Raw genomic sequence first — 19,414 nt, 5'->3', positions numbered from 1 at the left:
ATCACAATCTTTGAAAAAGACGGGGAAAAAAAACTGATACAAGATGCGCCGGTGCGGTGGTTACGAACTATTTGTGGGTGATTCCTATGATACAGATCTTTGAACATCGTCGAGGAAGACCTTGAGAAGTCGACGTCGGCTACAGATATTAACGTCTGACCACAGTCTGCTAGTAGAATCATGGTGGTGGTACGATATAAGAAAATGGCGGACAGAAAAACGAGAAATGTGATAAAAGGAAGAATTGTTGAGAAATTTAACGACTTCGTTAAAATGTTTTTGAGAATTTTGAAAAGTGCGTTGGAATTTTTTTGAGAAATTTGACGATTGAGTTGGAATTTTGTTAAGAGATTTACAAGTGCGTTCAAATTTTTTTTGAGGAATTTGACGATTGTGTTAGGAATTTTGTTGAGAAATCTGACAAGTACATTGGAATTCCGCCAGCAAATTTTTGTTAAAATTTATATCATGAACAATATTTAAGAGAATAACAATATTTTTCTCCAATTTTTAAGATTAATCATAGCGAAACGCTTAAATCTCAAGAAACTCTCGAGTATTTCTTCTAATACGGACCTTTCTCCCTTAAGAGCAATAATTGGCCCGTGTGATGGTGTACAGAACCATTTTTGAATCGCATCACTCGTCAAACATGTATTCGAGTTTGATTAGAGCAGGCGCTTCGAATATTCGGCTATTCGAATGTTCAAATACGAGTTCTTCGAATATTTTGAGTCTTTTTCTCTATATTTATGTGACGATATCATGACTCGCCCTCATCCGAGATAGTCCACATGAGCGGTTCTACTATCAGGCTCTGCTTTAAACTGCTACATCACCAGATCAGTTTAAAGATTGCTTTGATTAGTTTTTTTCTGATAATCTAAGATCACTAAGAGTAAGAGGAAGATCAATACCAATCTTGGTTACAGCTCAAGAAAATTAAAAACTTAAAAATTAAAAACTCTTTGAGATAGTTTTAAATAACCACTTTTTCTTGGCTTCGGTTAAGAGAAGAAAATACGCAATGGTGAGGGGAGATAGGTCTGATTCCAGCAATAGAGAATTTTTTTTTGATCGTAGTAAATTTGCACTAAAACGCAAGCCAAATAAAATAGAAATAAATTTTGTTATGAAAGAAACTGGGAGAGAACAATGAATAAAATATTAGGAATTGGAAGAATAAAATAAATAAAAGGAAAATGAATCAAATAAATAAAAGGAAATAAAATAAATAGGAGGAAAGAACACAATTTGAGGAAGAACAGTTACTAGAATATTTGAAATAGTTGTAAAGCGGCTAGCGTAGATTTCTTAGCAGAAATAAATTTAAACGGGCGGAGAAAATCATCGCTACACTACAACTACATACGTACACACAAACACACTACAACTACAAGGTCATCCGCATAGGAATTTATGAATGAAAAGGCGGAGAACATTGCGTCACTAACAGTACGCATAAAACCTTTTCAACCAGTTTCATGATTTGATAAACAAGAATGGAAAGAATGCAACATTTACACATAATATGATTGTGTAAGATGAACATCATCATCGCCGCACTTATTTCCACCTTAACGCTCACTTTCGGTTTCTTTTGTAACGGATTAATAATGACCCTACTAAGTTCCCCTTTATGGTTAGATTTAAATACAAAATAGTTAGAAGTTCGTGTGCAGCCCATAGAATTTAAATTTGAGAGGGCTAGCAGATATGTCAACTTACTTTTTATCAAATTACAGTCAACAGTTTTTTTTGTCAAATTACCTACTACAGTAATTACAATTTCAATTACTTTATCCTTTATGAAATTAGTGCTTTTATTCTCTTCAATAAGTCTGACATCAATTTATCTTTTTTATTTATTTTATCGATAATGTAAGGATGAAAGGTTTACACGGATTGGTGGTACGGTTTTGAGCCGTCGACTTATTTTAATATGCGACATCCGTCTTTTAAAAATTGTTCTTTACTCGGGAATTTTTGAATTTTCCTTTTTCTAGCGCCTGGAATATGCTACAAGTAATTGTGGTGAGATTGTAAAGTTGGGTCAAAACCACATGAACCACGGACAGTTACGTAAGCAGCTGCGCGCTCGAAGCGGTGCGGTGGAGACAGCGGTCGGAATCGAGGTGGGACCATGGTGAACTACAGCGATAGGTGGCGGTAGCAATGATCCTTACACGATCCGAACCGCTACGGCCCACCGCGCCGCTTCGAGCGCGCAGCCGCTCGAGCAACTGTCCGTGTTTCATATTGTTTTGGCCCAACCATAATATATCGTATGGTATGAATATCAATTGTTGGTCACACCCTAGTTTACTGTAAACCTCTTCAGGGAAAATTTTTGATGTCTTTAAACATAACCTATCTGGGTAGAGTGGCTTGTTGGGGCTCACTTGACAGTGATTGACAGTCTAACCTCACAAAATCTCTAACTTTTTTTTTACCGAGGTTTCCAGTCTCTGGCATTTCACCTATCAGAGTATTAGCTTCGGGGGTGTGCTGGACAGAATCATCTTTGTGCTGCGCGAGTTATGGATCTCGTACGCTTCCATGACGTAGATTAAGATGCCTGATTGCGTTTGCTGAACATACAGCCATCACGTGCATAAAAAAGATAGATTTATGCATTATGCGACAACAAATAATCCAGGACCATTGAAGGAAATTGAGCTTGGAAACTAGCATACTCGGTCCAAATTTTACAGTCCAAATCCCATATTTTCCACAAGAGATCCAAATATGGAAAATTTCAAGATACGTCGCTTTTAAATGGGAAGATAAGACAACGTTTTGCCTGTATTGAAGATCTGCAAAAAAAAAGAACCGTAGATCAGTCATGAGGGTCAAGAAAAGATCAATGCCTGAAACGTCCGCAAAACTACTTGTCGTTCACTTTTTCTGTTTCCGCTGTTGTTCTGTAGCTGCCTTTTCGATTTATGCTCTTTCAGTTTCTGGAGGCTTTGAGCATCATTTGCTTCCTTTAATTCCTGACGGCTATCGCGTGGAGTGAAACAGCGTTGATGAACTCCATGTCAGATAACAGCTCATCAAATGAACTCATATCAACTTTGGAGGGATTATATAAAAGCATCGTAAGCAGTGTAGTGATTTCATTTTGAAACTTCTTCGTCCATCGGATGGAGTTCTGCCTGGAAGAAAATCATTGTTTGTTGACGAAGTGAACCGATTCGAAATGGTGATTTTTATCGACAAAAATTTTCAGTCACCGAAGAAATGTCTGTTGCGTCGGCAGCTTCTGTTTATTCGTGGTCGGAACCGGAAGAATGTATGACGATTGGCACAGCTGATGAGCTTTGTGAGTTAGGGTCCCATTTCATACTCGTTTTCTTCTTTTTCGAATTTTTAGCTGGAAGAGCGGAGGGGGAGATGTTATTACTCTCTACATGTTCTGAACATTTTTCACCCTACTTCTCATGCTATTTGGGCCCAATTATCATCGGTTCCTTTTTTAAGCAAGTGTTCGTGAGGCTAGAGGAGTTGTGATCGATGCAGTTGGTTCAAATTCCAGATGAATACTTATATTGAAAAATAACAAAAAAATAATATGAAATATTTGAAATAATGAGATATTTGGAAACTTTTCAAAGCTCTGATTTGAAATATATCAGTAAGAGAACGCGAAGGTCCCTTTAGAGTTAGCGTCCCACTTCATTCTCATTTTCTTCTTTTTCGAGTTTTTAGCGAAAAGAGGGGAAGGGATGGTGTTATTATATTTGTGTGTTGCATGTTTTTGTAAACCGCACAAAATTCCTCTTTTCTGGCTACTGTTGTTGTCTTATAAACGGATAGAACCTTGTAAGACAGCGGCAACGAACTTGTGCAATCGGGGAGAAATTTAAAATTCTTGGAAAGGTTAATCGTTTAGAAACGAATTTTCCGACATATTATTGATTCTCTCATGCGCAATAATGTTGAACTCATTGGCCCCGATTACATCATTTACACAGAAATCTCAGGAAAAAAAAACTGGGCAAGAACACCGTTCTCGAAATCACCTCACCCAAAATTTCAACCTAAGTATAGTCTGAACTGCAGACATTATCTATAGAATTAAAGATGACTGTATAGAGCAGCATGTGAGTGATCTCTGAAAATTCTAACATGATTCTTATGTGGAATTTTTTTCAGGTGAATATTGTGATGAGAATCTAAGAACGGCAATTGATCAGGAATCCCAGGATGTAACACTCGTCAAGAGCGGCCAGGAAACTGACAGTAAGTGATTTGATGTGAAGTACTTAAATAATCTGTTAGGTTGAATCCTCCATTGATATGGGGTTAAGAATATCTCCTCTTTAAAAGTCCATCCTAACTTTTGAAAGGTAAATCCAGCCGGAGACGATGTCCCATCCTACAGAATACCCAGAGACAGATTCGACACTAGAATAAAATCTAGAGACTGTTGATCAGGACGTGTAGTATGGAAGTGTGACTGCCGTCAATGCAGATCATTCCTGGAATTATTGTAGATCATCGGGTGATCGGGTTCTATTAAGGGTGTCATTGTAGACTGTAAACCAAATAATGAACTTTATTCCATTAGCGCTGCTCATCGGGGCATAACAACTGCCTCCAGGATGCAACAACTGAAAATCAGGATGATGAAAAAAAGGCAGAGATTCAAGGAGTTACTGAAATACACAGCACACTAGCAGAAAACCATCAAAGAACCTCCTAAAAAAAGAACCTATGGAAGAGGGCGACTCCTTTGACCTCTGGTTCAAACGATACAAGCTCGGCGATGGTGGCAGCCTCGACGAGAAGACCTGTTTCTATCAAAACATCCACACTCAAGGAATCTGGAGACCTGTTTAGGACAGAGACACTCGAGAATCTGAAGTTGTTTAGAACGGACAGGAGCGTATTCCGCGGCGTCTTCGAGCTTTTCTGGATGAACTCCTCACTTAACGAAAAAATCGCCTACAAGAAACAATCCATCTTGTTTTAATTTTGGCCTCTAACTTTGGTTTTTTTAAACTTTGACGCTATAAGCTGACTTTAAGGACATCAGGTAGGTAACTCTGGAATGCTTCACTTTCGTGTTCGACTTTCAAGCACCGAAACTGGCCGACTATCGCCTTCGTTTAATTTGTAGGGCAGTCAAAGATGAGAAGATCATCGTCTGTCACTTGGTCAAAGAATATCAGACGTGGACCTCAGTCAAATATGACTCCAAGATCGGAGAACAAGGACAACCACCGACATGTCCTCTCCATCTTCCCCGTGCTCATTTCGTAAGCAGCAGCAACGGAAGGAACACTGAGCGGAAAACTGTCATATTAACAGTGCTACTCTGGAGCCAAGGATCGCACCGTGACGTCCATTCCGTGCAGTCGCTAACGTACACTTGGTACTTACGCACTACCGACCACACAGTCCGGAGATATTCAGAAGTATCTGGAAGATCACATTAGTGAACATCCTATCCTCGACTTGTTAGACACAGGTGGTGACGTCGCTGTTGTATCTTGTTCAACCAGAATGCAACTCGGATTCCGCCATCTACCGAAGATCTTCGACATCTTAAGAAGAGCAAACAGGCACCCGTGGTCTATCTACGGAACTTTCTAGCCAACATCGTACTCACTGACAAGCGAGGGAAGGTCGATCACGGATGAAGTGCCTGCTACATCATCGACGACAACCATATCGGCATCACCTAAGTCCAGACGCTCAATTACGCAGCACTTCAAGACCAAATCGCCAATCTCAAGCACCTCTTCGTGGATGTATTCAAATTGAGACTTGGATCCTGCGCCGAGGACAAAAAGACGCTTTCTTTTAGGCTCAATGCTTGCTCGATTTTCATCGAAGAGAGACTGGTCCTCTGTTACCGTACCACGACGAGATCGAGTATCTGATCACGCAGTATGTTATTTAATTCAGAATGCAAACTGGGTTGCTCCTGTCGTCGTTGTGAGAAAGCCAGTGAGGATTGGCTTTCTCACAACGAGCGTTATGAGGATTCATACGGTTTTGCGGCCACTTCTTGACAGCACTCAAAGACGCGTTGATATTGCGCTAACACCTGCAGCCCGCTGCGTCCTACTTCACCAAAAGTAGTTGAAAAACCATTTTTTCCACATCGATTTCGCTTCCGCGTATTTAGAAGTCGAAGTCAACAAGTCAGGTTCGCTACAGAATCTTCCACCAGATCGTCGACCCACTGGACTCAGCGGTGTCTTGTTTTGGCTTGTGTCCACTTCATGATGTCATCGTCACCTGCCACATTCTTCCCGAGCACAACACCAACACGGAAACTCTTTTCTCAGCGAAGTCTGCCTATGGCTTCTGCATTCGCATTGAAAAGTGCAACTTCGTGAAGCTGAGGATGACGTCTTTCTTAGGCGTTATCGACTACTGTAAATCCACCGTCCCCAAAATGCGCCAGCTACTGCTCGACGCACTCCTCACGAAAGAAGCTGCGGTCACCAGAAGCTTGAAGTGGGACGTCGTTTTGATTGCGCTGAGGATGTGCTCGGATCCGCTCCTAACATTTTACGATCCGAAGCCACCCATAATTCTCGCGCTCGATGCTTCAGACTAGGGCATAAGTGCAATCATCTCCGCACAAAGCCTAGTAACGAAGCATGGGCAATATCTAGACGACAACAGAAAGGCGAAAGAATACAAGTTAATGACAAGACATTGTCAAAAGAGAACACATACCGTAGAATACCAAGAAAACAAGGAGTGAGAGTGCATATAAAGCAAAAACCGCATCTTCAAACGAAAACTTCAAAACCCAATAAATTGCAGTGATCTATTCACGTTCCGGTGGTGAAATGAGAACTCATCAAAATCCACAATAATCCGACATGAGTAGTCTCATCGAAGTTATGTTCTGAGAAACTGTTCCTCTTGTTTTTTGGTTGTTCTCGTCGCAATTAATGGAAGTTCAGTTTCTATTTTTCACTGTTTAGAAAATGAACAAGAGCCTTCCTCTGCAATCAGCACTGCCATGACTGGGAGCATTTCATGGTACAGCATGCCACCATCAGAAACTATTGTTGAAGGTACGCTTATTTAATAGTGGTTCCACTTTTCGATGTTTTAAAACCGTCTCTACTCAAGGAGAAAAAGTTGAAAAGTTTTTCCTTAGTTTTCATAAACTGTTTGAAGGTCTCGTTATTTGATTTGTTGATTGTTGTTGGTTGTTTGTTGTTTCATTCTCCATGTCTCATCATTATTTTCGAATCTTTATTCGTCCTATCGCAATGTATTTTCATCTTTCTATCGTCACTTTCGATAATAACGTAGCTTCATAAATGCACACCATCCACTTTATTTCGCATGTCCTCATGAATAAAAAGTATTGCGTAGATTCGAAAAGTTACAGTAAATAAGTACGGGAGTGAATTTGTCTGCTACAAAAAACACAAAAACTGCCACTGCTGGAGGGAGACGCGACGCGCAAATGTGTGCGGTATTACTGCGCTTACATCTCCTTAGGGAAAAACCCGTTTCATAAAAAAGTGTTTCAAAGATTTGTTGGACAAATCGAGTTTTAATTATTTGAAATTTTAAGTGCCGAAGATGGAAGGGGAGCAGCTTGTTGATATCAATGAAAAATTACACTGTCGTTTCGAAGTTGTAAACTCAGTGGATATCCAGAGGCAGAAGTTTGCGTGTGAGAGTAAGTTGCCGTAGTATAGTGGCGAGAAATGTGATTTGCCGCAGAAGCGGCTCGTTCTCAGGGTTGACCACATTTCCCACTACTTATATGTTCATAGTAATTGTCGTAAAAACATTGACATCATATTCAAGCTATATTCCCGAAAATAGAAGTGGACCAGATTGCTGATGTCAGGGAGAAATTATATGATCGTTTCGAGACCGTCAAATCGGTGGATATCAAGAAGCAGAAGTTTGCATGTGAGAGTAAGTTGCCGTAGTATAGTGGGCATAAATGTGACTTGCCGCAGAAGCGGCTCGTTCTCAGACTACATTTACCACTACATGTGTAATCATAGTATGTGACTCGTTACAAAAATTGTATCATTTTCAAGCTGTAGTCCCGAAAATAGAAGCGGTCCAGATTGCTGATGTCAGAGAGAAATTATATGATCGTTTCGAGACCGTCAAATCGGTGGATATCAAGAAGCAAAAGTTTGCATGTGAGAGTAAGTGGTCGTAGTGTAGTGGGCATAAATGTGACTTGCCGCAGAAGCGGCTCGTTCTCAGGGTTGATCACATTTCCCACTACTTATATGTTCATAGTATGTGACTTGTCACAAAAACTGTATCATTTTCAAGCTGTAGTCCCTAAAATAGAAGTGGACCAGATTGCTGATGTCAGAGAGAAATTATACGACCGTTTTGAGACCGTCAAATCAGTGGATATCAAGAAGCAGAAGTCTGCATGTGAAAGTAAGTTGTCTTAGCGTAATGAGCATAAAAGTGCGTTGAGGCAGACACTTATGGTTGAATACATTTCGATCGCATAATCAGAATAGTCTTTTCTTAATTGGGAACATAAGCACCAATGAAAAACTTCGTGATCTTACCTGCTGACTTCAATTTCTTGTATCGTCGCAATTTCAATTCAATTTCTTGTATGGTCGCAGCGATTGCCTGCTATAGAATGACCGCAGAGCTTACTAGTGCACTATCTCGACGCCGTTGGTCATGTCTCTTCGAATCTTATCCCCTTTTCTCCGGAAGCACCAATCTGATGTAGTGGAGCCCGTCTCACGCAATTCTGTTGTCTCGTGGTGTCGACGCACCAGCTCGACACCGCGGAACCCGCTATTCTGGGATATCTCTGTGTGCAGTTTGCCGCACTGCAGCTATCAAGCATCAGAGACCGTCCCGTCGACAGCGTCGGAGATTACACAATATGTTGTGGCGATGCTGGCGAAAAGAAAGTGAGAGGCTGCTAGATAACTGTAAGGAAAGACTACGAGAACCTGATGAAGGAATTTGGCCCAACGTCGTCGAGGTGCGCCTTTGTACGACTGCGGGACCACAAAGGATCCAAACTCTGGTTCGTAGCTGCCCATGCCTACAAAGACCGCTGAAGAGAACAATAACGAAGCTTTCTATAATGGAGTGAAAGCGCTGATGTCTGCGATACCCAGCCAACAGGTGGACATTGCCGGAATCGACGCGAACGCGAAGATGGGACTTGAACAACATTCAGATGTGCTAGGTAAATGGTGCTACCTTGTGAAACACAAATCGGATAACGGTTACCGCCTGCTTAACTTATCTGAACGGAGGGGTCTCGTCACCGCTTCCACATTCAAGAGGTATCATCGTCGCCATCAGCTTACGTGGCAAGGGTCAATCCTTTTGACACCTGAAGAGCGAAGGATGAGAACCCTCAAACCTCAGCTGGACTACAGTCTAATTAGGAACATTCCTCAGCAGAATATTCAGAAATCTAGAGCTATTTGGAACATTGCTTTTGACTCTGACCACCGTTCAGTTCTTCTCAGCTTCAGAATACACAAGGTTCCACAGAAGAAACCGAGGAGCTCCTCCTTGATCGAAGATAGACACGGCATATGAAACACGAAGAGTGAAGGTAGAAACTCCGTCAACGATTATCTGTTTATGTTGGAGTACTAACAGGAAGAAGCTTTGTGATACATAAAGTTTATCCAGGACGCGGGAAAAGAAACGCTTCAGGTTCTAGGTCCGAGAAAGAGGTTCGGTTTTGTGTCTGTGCTGACAAGATCCATATAATTCTGCATGTGCTGCTGTGAGTACTGGTTACTTCAATAAGAAGAAACGTCTGCGAAAGAAGCTACGTCGTCAACGGCAACAAAACGAGTGAATATCAGAATCGAAGGAGTTTGAAAAGGCATGGGAGGAAAAGAAAGCGAAGAAAGCCTATCCCTTACTGAAAATGAAAAGATGATTTCTAGTCCTAAACACTGCTAATGGAGTAGCTGTCGGTGAAGCAACCGCACCAAATTAGTGGGATCACTTCAAGACCTTCTTGACCCGACAAGCCCCGTCGGATCGTGAACTAAAGAACACTCATAGACCGGCATATGCGGTTAACGAGGAAGCCGACCGGACCGACCGACCGTTCTGGTATGTGTTCAAAAAATGAAAAATAAAAACTCTGGCAGAGAAGACGGTACTAGCGCCGAAATGCTAAGATCTCTTCCTCGATTTGGGACTCGTGAACTAGCGAAAATCATCCGTTCAATATGGGTCGAAAAAAATCGAAACGTATACCTGACTTGTGGAGACACGCCATCGTACTCCACTCCACAAGAAGTTATCGCTTCTGGATCCAAGAAACTTTCGAGGAATCTCATTTCTGTCTGTTATGCATATGGTCCTGCAGCAAATCATCCTCTATCTGTTTATCAAAGATAGCAAAGAAAGAAAGCGCGAGAGCAAGCTTTCTTTCATCCTTGCTGGTTTACGATTATCTTTCGTCAGGAGATTGATAGAGAATAAGAATAAGAGAATAAACACTTTCTTAAATAGTGTGATAGTATCTGACTCAGTCGTAAAGAATGTCATCACTTTAAAGCTTTAGTGTTGAAGATGGAAAGAGAGCAGATTATCGACGTCAAGGAGAAATTACATTGCCGTTCTGAAATTGCAAACTCAGTGGATATCCAGAAGCAGAAGTTTGCATGTGAGAGTAAGTTGTCGTAGTATATAGGGCATAAATGTGATTTGCCGTAGAAGCGGCTCGTTCTCAGGGTTGACCACATTTCCCACCATCTATATTTCCATAGTATGTGAATTGTCGTAAAAACATTGGCATCTATTCAAGCTATAGTCCCGAAAATGGAAGTGGACCAGATTGTTGATGTCAGAGAGGAATTATGTCACCGTTTCGAGACCGTCAAATCAGTGGATATCAATAAGCAGAAGTTTGCATGTGAGAGTAAGTGGTCGTAGTATAGTGGGCACAAATGTGTCTTGTCGAAGATGCTGCTCGTCCTCAGGATTCATCACATTTCCCACTACTTATATGTTCATAGTATGTGACCTGTCACAAAAATTGTATCATTTTCAAGCTGTAGTCCCGAAAATAGAGGTGGAGCAGACTGCTGGTCTCAGGGAGAAATTATATCACCGTTTCGAGATCGTCAACTCAGTGGATATCAAGAAGCAGAAGTTTGCATGCGAGAGTAAGTTGTACTGGCACAATAGACATTTATGTGCGCTGCTGCAGATGCGGTGGGTTCCCAGGGTTAAACACATTTTGCACAGAAAATATGTTCTTAGTATCTGACTTTGTCGTAGAGAATGACATATGCGTTTTTAATGCTCTAGCTTATAAAGGAAGCTATAATCTATTTGCGATTTGACTAACGTGTACCTGGAATTGTGAAGGTGAATAACTGCACGATGTTTTTCCAGGAATAGTTGAGGAGGTTGAACTGCTGCAAATCCTACCTCACGCCTCAAAGCGGCGCAGCGGTGGCCCTGGCCGTCGGGCAGCTATGGTGACGAGACTTCGTCTCGGCAGGTTCAACCATGCCACAAAGGTGTCCGGCTAGTAGCCCGGTCCTTGGGCCAAGGCTACAGGCTAGCTAAGTGAGGAGGTAGTACGACGATTCCGGTGCCAGGCTGCTAGCTTGCTAGTGCGACAAGCCGACCGAGGACAACACCCCCGTCGCGTCATACTGCTAATGTCTACTATGTGTTCTTCAGAAGCTAGGGCGTACCCCAGAAGCGACGCGCATTGTCCTCGCCCGGGCAATGTGGCAAATATGCGAGGGCTACCGGCTAGAGGACGAAGCCGGCCAAAGAAGTTAGTCCGCCATCGCCAGCAACATCCAGTGCGCTTGGCAACACTTAACGTTGGGACGCTTACTGGAAGAAGTCATGAACTGGCAGACAGTCTCAGAAAACGCCGTGTTGACATATGTTGTGTACAGGAGACTCGATGGAAAGGCTCCAAGGCAAGGGAATTAGGCGATGGCTACAAGCTGATCTACCACGGCACATCAAATCGCAACGGCGTTGGTATCATATTGAACGAGTCGTTTAGAAATAGCGTCACAGCGGTGGATCGACTATCGGATCGCTTGATGGCTGTAAAAGTAGATACAGGAGAAGTGGAATTGCGAGTCGTCTCTGCTTATGCGCCACAGATGGGCTGTAGTGAAGAAGAGAAGGCGTGCTTTTGGGAAGATCTGGAGCAGTACGTCCAATCCCTGGAAGGCGAAGAAGTACTTTTAATCGGAGGAGACTTCAACGGACATGTCGGTTCCCGGAAAGACGGATTCGAGAGTTGTCATGGTGGATACGGCTATGGAGCTCGTAACGACGACGGGTTGCGAATCCTGGAGTATGCTGTTGCAAGTGACTTGATCATTGCTAACACGCAGTATCGGAAAAGAAAATCGCATTTGATCACGTACACCAGCGGCGGTCGTGAAACACAAATAGATTTCTGGATGTTACGCCGACAAGATCGCCGACTTCTGCAGGATTCAAAAGTCATCCCTACAGATCATGTCGCTGCCCAACACCATCTGCTCGTTATGGACTTGAAAATCTCCCGTCCAAGGAAGAGACATCCAAGGACTGAAACACAGCGCATCAAATGGTGGAATCTGAAGGATCGAAAGGAGGTATTTTTCGCGTCCGTGGCTCCATCTACCTCTCCCCACCCTACTCGTAGTGTGGAGGAAATGTGGTTGTCTACTTCCAGCGTTATACGCTTGACCGCGGAAAACACTCTGGGAAAGACGACTCTAGGTAAGCCAAAGGTACAAAAGGCTACGTGGTTTTGGAACGAGGAAGTTCAGGCGGCAATTCGTGAGAAGAAGTCCAAGTATAAGCTCTGGTGGAGGACGCGTCAGCCTGAAGATCGGGGTGCTTACCTAGCGGCGAAGAGGGAGGCTAAGAAGGCAGTCTCCAAGGCGAAGTCGGACCGCTACAAGGCTGTGTACGACATGCTTGATACCAGAGAAGGCGAGCGGGCAGTGTATCGTTTAGTCAGAGCACGTCATCGCTCAACGTTGGATATGGAGCACACCAAGATCGTTAAGGGAGCTGATGGAGCCGTTCTGCGCCGCTCTGGTCAGATCCTGGAGAGGTGGCGAGAGTACTACAATCACTTGTGTAACGAAGAGTTCTGTCATCCTCCCATCCCAACCGTTCCCAGCGTCGAGGGTCCTGTTCTACCAATTACTGCCGTCGAAGTCAGTGCTGCCCTCGCAAAAATGAAGTCGAACAAGGCAACCGGTCCTGATGACATACCTGTTGATATCTGGAAGCTGCTAGGAGATCGAGGGTCCATGTGGCTCGCAACTCTATTTAACAAGATCGTTGCAGAAGGACGGACTCCAGACGTTTGGCAAACTTCCGTGACCGTGCCTGTCTGGAAAGGGAAAGGAGACATTGCTGACTGCACCTCGTACAGGCCTATACGACTGCTCTGCCATACGATGAAGATTTTTGAGCGTGTCCTGGAAGCTCGTCTGAGGAAAATTGTTAGCGTTTCACTCAACCAGTGCGGTTTTGTGAAGGACTGCAGCACAAATGCTATCCATGCTGTCCGAATCCTCCTGGAGAAACATCGAGAGAAGAACCGCAGTGTGCATCTTGCTTTCCTCGATCTCGAGAAAGCTTTCGACCGTGTCCCACATGAGCTGTTATGGATGTCCATGAGGTCGCATAGAGTACCAGAAGAATATGTGAGGTGGACGAAGCTGCTTTATGCGAAGCCTACCAGCGTTGTACGATGTGCTGTTGGAACAAGCAGGCCATTCCCTATACGAGTAGGGGTTCATCAGGGTTCATCCCTCTCACCTCTGCTGTTCATACTGTGCATGGACACGATAACGAAGGAAATCCAGAAGCAGCATCCGTGGACTCTACTCTTTGCCGACGATGTCATGCTCGCGTCGGAGTCTCGAGATGATCTTCAGAAACAAGTGCAGTCTTGGAAGGATCAGCTGCAGCAATATGGATTGCGCCTCAACACATCAAAAACTGAGTACATGGAGTGCGGACCAAGGATAGAGGATGGTTCAATTCGTGTTGATGGCACCGAATTAAACAAGGTGAACTGCTTCAAGTACCTTGGATCCAAAGTGACTTCCACAGGCGACATTGATCAAGAAGGTCGAGCACGTGTTAATGCTGCATGGATGAAATGGAAAATGGCAACAGGGGTACTGTGCGACAAGAAAGTCCCTGTTCGACTGAAGTCGAAGATCTACAGGACGGTAGTGCGTCCTGTTGCCCTTTACGGATGCGAGTGCTGGCCGACAACGAAAGCCTTGGAAAGAGTGCTGCACGCTATGGAGATGCGGATGTTGAGGTGGACGATAGGTGTGACGCTAAAAGAGAAAGTATCCAACGACACTGTGCGCTCCATCTTCGGTGTCGTCCCGATAACTGAGAAGATGAAGGAGGCGCGACTGAGATGGTTTGGTCACGTATTGCGGCGGGAGGAAGATTCTGTTGCCAAAACCGCTCTGAAGCTCGACGTTTCAGGAGTGAGGCCGCGCGGGAGGCCAAAGATTCGCTGGTTAGACCGTGTGAAGCTGGATATGATAGATGCACGTTTGTGTACGGCTGATGCAATGGATAGAACCAAATGGAAGACAAGAAGCAGAAAAGCGGACCCTGCAACAACGCGGGACAAACGCTAGGAAGAAGAAGAAGAAGAAGTTGAGGAGGTTGAAGAGGCTATTGAAAGTCTACATTATTACAGCGAAACTGCCACTTCATTGGATATTCGTAGAGCTACATTCACCTGCCGTAGTAAGTGAATTGAGAGCTAACAACCACTCGAAGAAAAATTGGCTTTATATCTAATCAAGCAAGCGAAAAAAAGAATCTTGATGTATCTAGTCGCCTTTATTTATGCTTGCACGCGCGACAGCGATGCGTCGAAGAAACTCAAGCGATTTCTCTAACTCTGACCAACGGAATGTGCGTCGCAGTCGTCTGGGTAAACATAAGCTCATGGTATTGACGAAAAATTGTACTAGTAATGAAGAGTTGAGTGGACTTGTGTACTTTCAGCCTTACTCGAAGATCTAACCTTTCGTGATCCAGCACAAATTATTGGAGGTAAAGTTTCTACTGCTGCATTGTCACCATTTATACTATTAATTATAGATAAAATAAGCAATGACAGGCCATTAAATGTAGTAGCAATATTGCTACAATATTGAAATATGCTATTATTCACAGGTTCTTATGGATGACGATCTGACTTTTACGTCTTCTTCAGAGGCCTGAAACTTCTGACTCATGATTACATTAGCTCAAGTTGTTAAAAGATAATTCTCCTAGTCGAACAGGCGCCAACCTCTAATTCCACTGTTTTTACGCATTAGTGATGGTGATTGGGTTCGATGCCGCTAGTAATCTGCATCGCATGCAAGGATACGAAAGAAAGGGCATCAGACTGGTGACCCGCCATCCACTCATTTCGGTTTATTATACTCGAATTTCCAGTAGAAATCAGAAGTGTTCCAAAAAATGTTTAAAAATCCGAGTTTTTCCTCTGCTGTGGTCTCAATCTTGCCTTCCAGTACATAAGTAATTTATAATAATAATTTATAGTAACACAATAAATTCGCTGTTAATGCGTCTCATAATGCATATGCTGTCCTAGTGCCGAAGCTGTACTTACTCTTAGGATACTGTCCAAATCTTCATTAATTCTAACACTCAGATCTCAAATGTTTCACCAGTACACAGTGCGCCACAGCTTAAACCATTTATTGAATGTATTGTTCGGTTTCTGTGCAGTCTTCTTATTTACAGTACACACGTCAGCGTAAAAGTCGAAACGTCAGGCCGGCTGCAATCAAACGTTCGTCGAGGCCGTTTGGGGAAACCTAAGCATCGTCCCTCGTATTCATACTAGGACAAGCACGGAATATACCAGCGTGTAAGATAGTACGGAAATGAAAAATAGAATTAATATTCAGAAGGAGGTTAAGAAAAAATATTGCTTCGCTTATCATTACTTCCGTTGTTCTTCGAACCGAGCGCGAATAATACTCTCATTAGTCCCGGTCGTGGGCGTGGGTAGCGTACTGGTTTCAACTTTCACGAAAGACATGAAGAGTATCGAAACTATCTTTGAAAGACCTTCTGAAGAAGTCAGACCATCGGATCGGCGGTCTTTCTGTAGTTCGTTTAATATCGCGTGGAACGTAGTCACACACTGCTCTGGTCCGTTGTCGCTGGAACAAGTCACGTGTCCGGCGCTTCACTTTTCATGTCCAGCGACATCCTTACCTTCGACGACTGGCGTATGTCAAATCTCAAATCTTCTTTCTCGCTTGTGTAAAGCGGACTACACTTATCATTACTCTTTCGATTGAGCATTCAATGATGTTGGTCCTAGAAAGGAAGTACGGTGGTAATAAAAAGGAGAACATGGAGTTTGTTGTTTTTGATCTTTTTCACTACATCTCCAATGTTTTATATACTCTTCAACCCGCTAGTTTCTTGCTGCCCAGCTCGCAGCTCGAGTAGTTCTTCACGTTCATTTTCCAACCTACATATACAAGACATGGGTATATATTCATTTCTCCAACCGAAAGTGGAGCGTCGGAGATCCATCCGTATCTCATAAACGTCGTCTTTTGGAAATTCAGTTGAGGACCTTTTTTTCATTGTTCGCCAAATTTGGCCAGCTTTCATTCCACTCGGCCGGTGCTAAACGTCATTAAAATGGTGTCATCAGCGAAAGGAAGATCGTGCTGAAGCTGCCGACTCCACTTCCATCACTCCCATGCTGTCTCATTCCAAACTTCGCATTGCGTTCTGAAGAATGGTAGTAAATATTTTGTCTGATATTGTATTACCCTGTAAGACCTCTTTCTTCCCATATATGGTGATATTCTTATAGAACGGCGAAATTAAAGTGGTGAAGTTGCTATACAACTCTCGAAATACCTCTATGTACTGATTAGGAACGCCTTAGTTGTCCAAGACCTCTGTCATCTCCCGTCTCAACCGAGTCGAACGCTTTTTTAAGTCCATAAAAATAAGACAGAGTTACACCTTTTGCTCTCGCGACAACTTGGAATGGAGCATATTTGATCTGAAAAAAGAGATGCAGCAGATTTTTTTTCAGCTGCTAGGAACGCTAACGTTGGGAAAATCGGTCAGCGTAGTTGCACACATAGTGGCATAACATGCACAACCATATACATTTATACATTTGCACAACTATATATGTCTATAATGCATCCAATTAAAGTGGCAATTAGATCCATTACGAACGTTAATATCGCAAAACTTTAAATAGGAGAATCAATTTCAAATGTTTTAACTATTCATTCTAACAATGGAATTTAGATAAAGACGTCGATTCAAGCGATTTCGACACCGCTGTAGAAGCATGAGGTAAGTAGCTGTAAGGAAACTCGGGGTCCTCGTACCATTAGTCTTAGAGGATCTATGACATGTAAGCTCAACACAGCTGAGTGCCCCCCTCAACTACATTTCCCCCCAAAACTGATAATAATACGTTTTTCAGAAACTTAACACCTATAAGTGCAAGAGATGCTTAAAGCCATGTTTCGTTCTTCTTTCCTATAGATTGAGAACGGCGAAATCTTCCCAGCTATTTCTTCTGTAGTAAAATAAAGTTATGGCTGCATGATGTGTTTTGTCATTTGTCCATTTTGTTTTCAATGAACAAGCTACTGGCGGAATCCCACTAAGAGATATTTGAAAGGAAAAACGAAAAAAACTTCTACTAGACCTCGAAGCCATTACCATTAGTGATACAGTTGGGTCAATCGAATGTCTGTGCAATAGCGTGAGCGGCTGGACTCGAGGCAGCGAAGTGGAGCTGGCGGTTACGATCGAGGTGGGACCTTCGTTAGCTTCACTCAGGCTTCGGCGACACGTGGTAACAACCCACTGTACGACCTTTCGGTTATAAGACAGTAAGAGAAAAACATAAGAATATTTGTAGGGGATGCAGTTGTACAGTTGCAGCCAAACGTGTTGTTGTCGTGTGACGCGTCACGCCCTCAGGTCGGCATAGCCGGGTCAAGATGACATGATGCTCGTGCATTTACGTAAGCGGCTGCACCTTGAGCGGCACAGTGGAGTTAGCCGTTGGGATCGACGTGGTGCCATCACAAAACTGCATCGATGAGTGCTGCTGACAAGGGTCTTTCCCCTAGGTGCGATAGCGAGAAGCCGGATCCTCCTCAGGTGAAGGGGTCTTTTCGCAAGCCGTCCAAAAGTGAAGGGGGTAATTTCGCCAACCGTTTAAAAGTGAAGGAGGTCCTTTTCCCAACCGTTCAAAAGCGAAGGGGATCAAAGCACCGGCTCCGACTATCGCATCTATGGTCCCCTCCTCGATCCTTACGTTCCATCGCACCGTTTCGGGCGCGGTCACTTAACTCCACCGAGCCTCATTTTGTTTTGACCTGATTATACATACCTATACCTATACCTATATATGTCGAGTCGAAGCGACATGAAGCCTGAGTTATGTAAGCGACTGCGCTCAAAATACTGGGTTCCTGCTAGAGGCAGAGAAAGAGGAGGAACCCTTATCCATTTCTGAAGTTCGATTGCAGGAAGCAACAGTGCCACCTCAATCGCAACCGCTGGCTTTTTTTACCGAACCACTTTGAGTTCAGACACTTTCGCAGATGTACTGGGTCTCGGGTCATCTTGACCATGCCTTATCGTTACCATTACCATCGGTGCAATATAATTTATTCGTATCACATGATAACCCTTTTTGTCTATAGGGAGGTGCAATGTGTCTCCTGCCTTGAAATGTCAGTTAATCTTCCAATCCGATTCCACAACTACAATACCTTACGGAACTAAAAACATCGCAGAACTGGAAGTGAACGGTTCGGCAACGTCGAGATTGGTGAATGCGGGCAAGAAAATGCACGAAGTGTTGATAGCAGTGCAATAATTTTCACTAGCGATGCGGATAATTTTCATTAGCGATGGAGATGCGCCCCGCGGGAACTGACTTACGTCGTCAGTCAGACGTAAATCAGTTTCCGCGCAGGAGTTTTTATTTTTTTTTTTAATTTTTTTGTTCCTATCTTGCCAAACAAGCATACAACCAATCTGGTACCATTTCTTGACTTCGAAAGAATGAAAGTCATTGTTGGCACTGGCGCGACTTCGAACCATCGATCGGTACTCAGAGGTACCGTCAGCGCTCTACCCGCCCCGGTTACAATATTTGCGTATGATATTGCAGAGGTCGAAGGAAAATCTCAGAAGATTTTTTCAATTATAGGATGGATTAGGGTAGACTTTCATGCCGTCACTTCTGGGTTTCGCAAATTACAAAATGTTGAAGTATCATGCTATATTCTTCTTTGGACATTTTTAACAGCGTATATACAGTAGAATCAAAACCGACATGAAGCACGGTGCAGTTGCGTAAGCGGTTGCACTCGAAATGACGCGGTGGAGCGCAGCGGTTAGG

General features: G+C 43.3%; 1 protein-coding gene across 3 annotated transcripts; it reads left to right on the top strand.

Moving 5' to 3' along the window:
- Positions 1–3,146: 3,146 nt before the first annotated feature.
- Positions 3,147–17,575, top strand: RB195_007562 (uncharacterized protein; the record flags this gene model as incomplete). Of its 3 annotated transcripts, none has more annotated exons than XM_064181261.1 (18): positions 3,147–3,174; positions 3,233–3,325; positions 4,159–4,245; positions 6,954–7,046; positions 7,559–7,666; positions 7,798–7,911; positions 8,040–8,153; positions 8,287–8,400; positions 10,532–10,639; positions 10,775–10,888; positions 11,028–11,135; positions 11,368–11,495; positions 11,577–14,462; positions 14,619–14,730; positions 14,995–15,042; positions 17,293–17,300; positions 17,332–17,340; positions 17,474–17,575. In XM_064181261.1, 18 exons carry the CDS (start codon positions 3,147–3,149, stop codon positions 17,573–17,575), a joined length of 4,374 nt encoding a protein of 1,457 aa, XP_064038065.1. The 3 variants fall into 3 exon arrangements, with proteins under 3 accessions (XP_064038065.1, XP_064038066.1, XP_064038067.1); XM_064181260.1 differs by having other exon boundaries at positions 11,022–11,135; XM_064181259.1 differs by lacking the exons at positions 17,293–17,300; positions 17,332–17,340; positions 17,474–17,575 and adding an exon at positions 15,166–15,179 and having other exon boundaries at positions 11,368–11,381; positions 14,646–14,730.
- Positions 17,576–19,414: the final 1,839 nt, after the last annotated feature.

This window comes from Necator americanus, chromosome I, assembly GCF_031761385.1.
Source record: "Necator americanus strain Aroian chromosome I, whole genome shotgun sequence".
Taxonomy (NCBI): domain Eukaryota; kingdom Metazoa; phylum Nematoda; class Chromadorea; order Rhabditida; family Ancylostomatidae; genus Necator; species Necator americanus.
The sequence above is the reverse complement of the archived record's forward strand: the minus strand, read 5'-3'. Positions and strand labels throughout refer to the sequence as shown.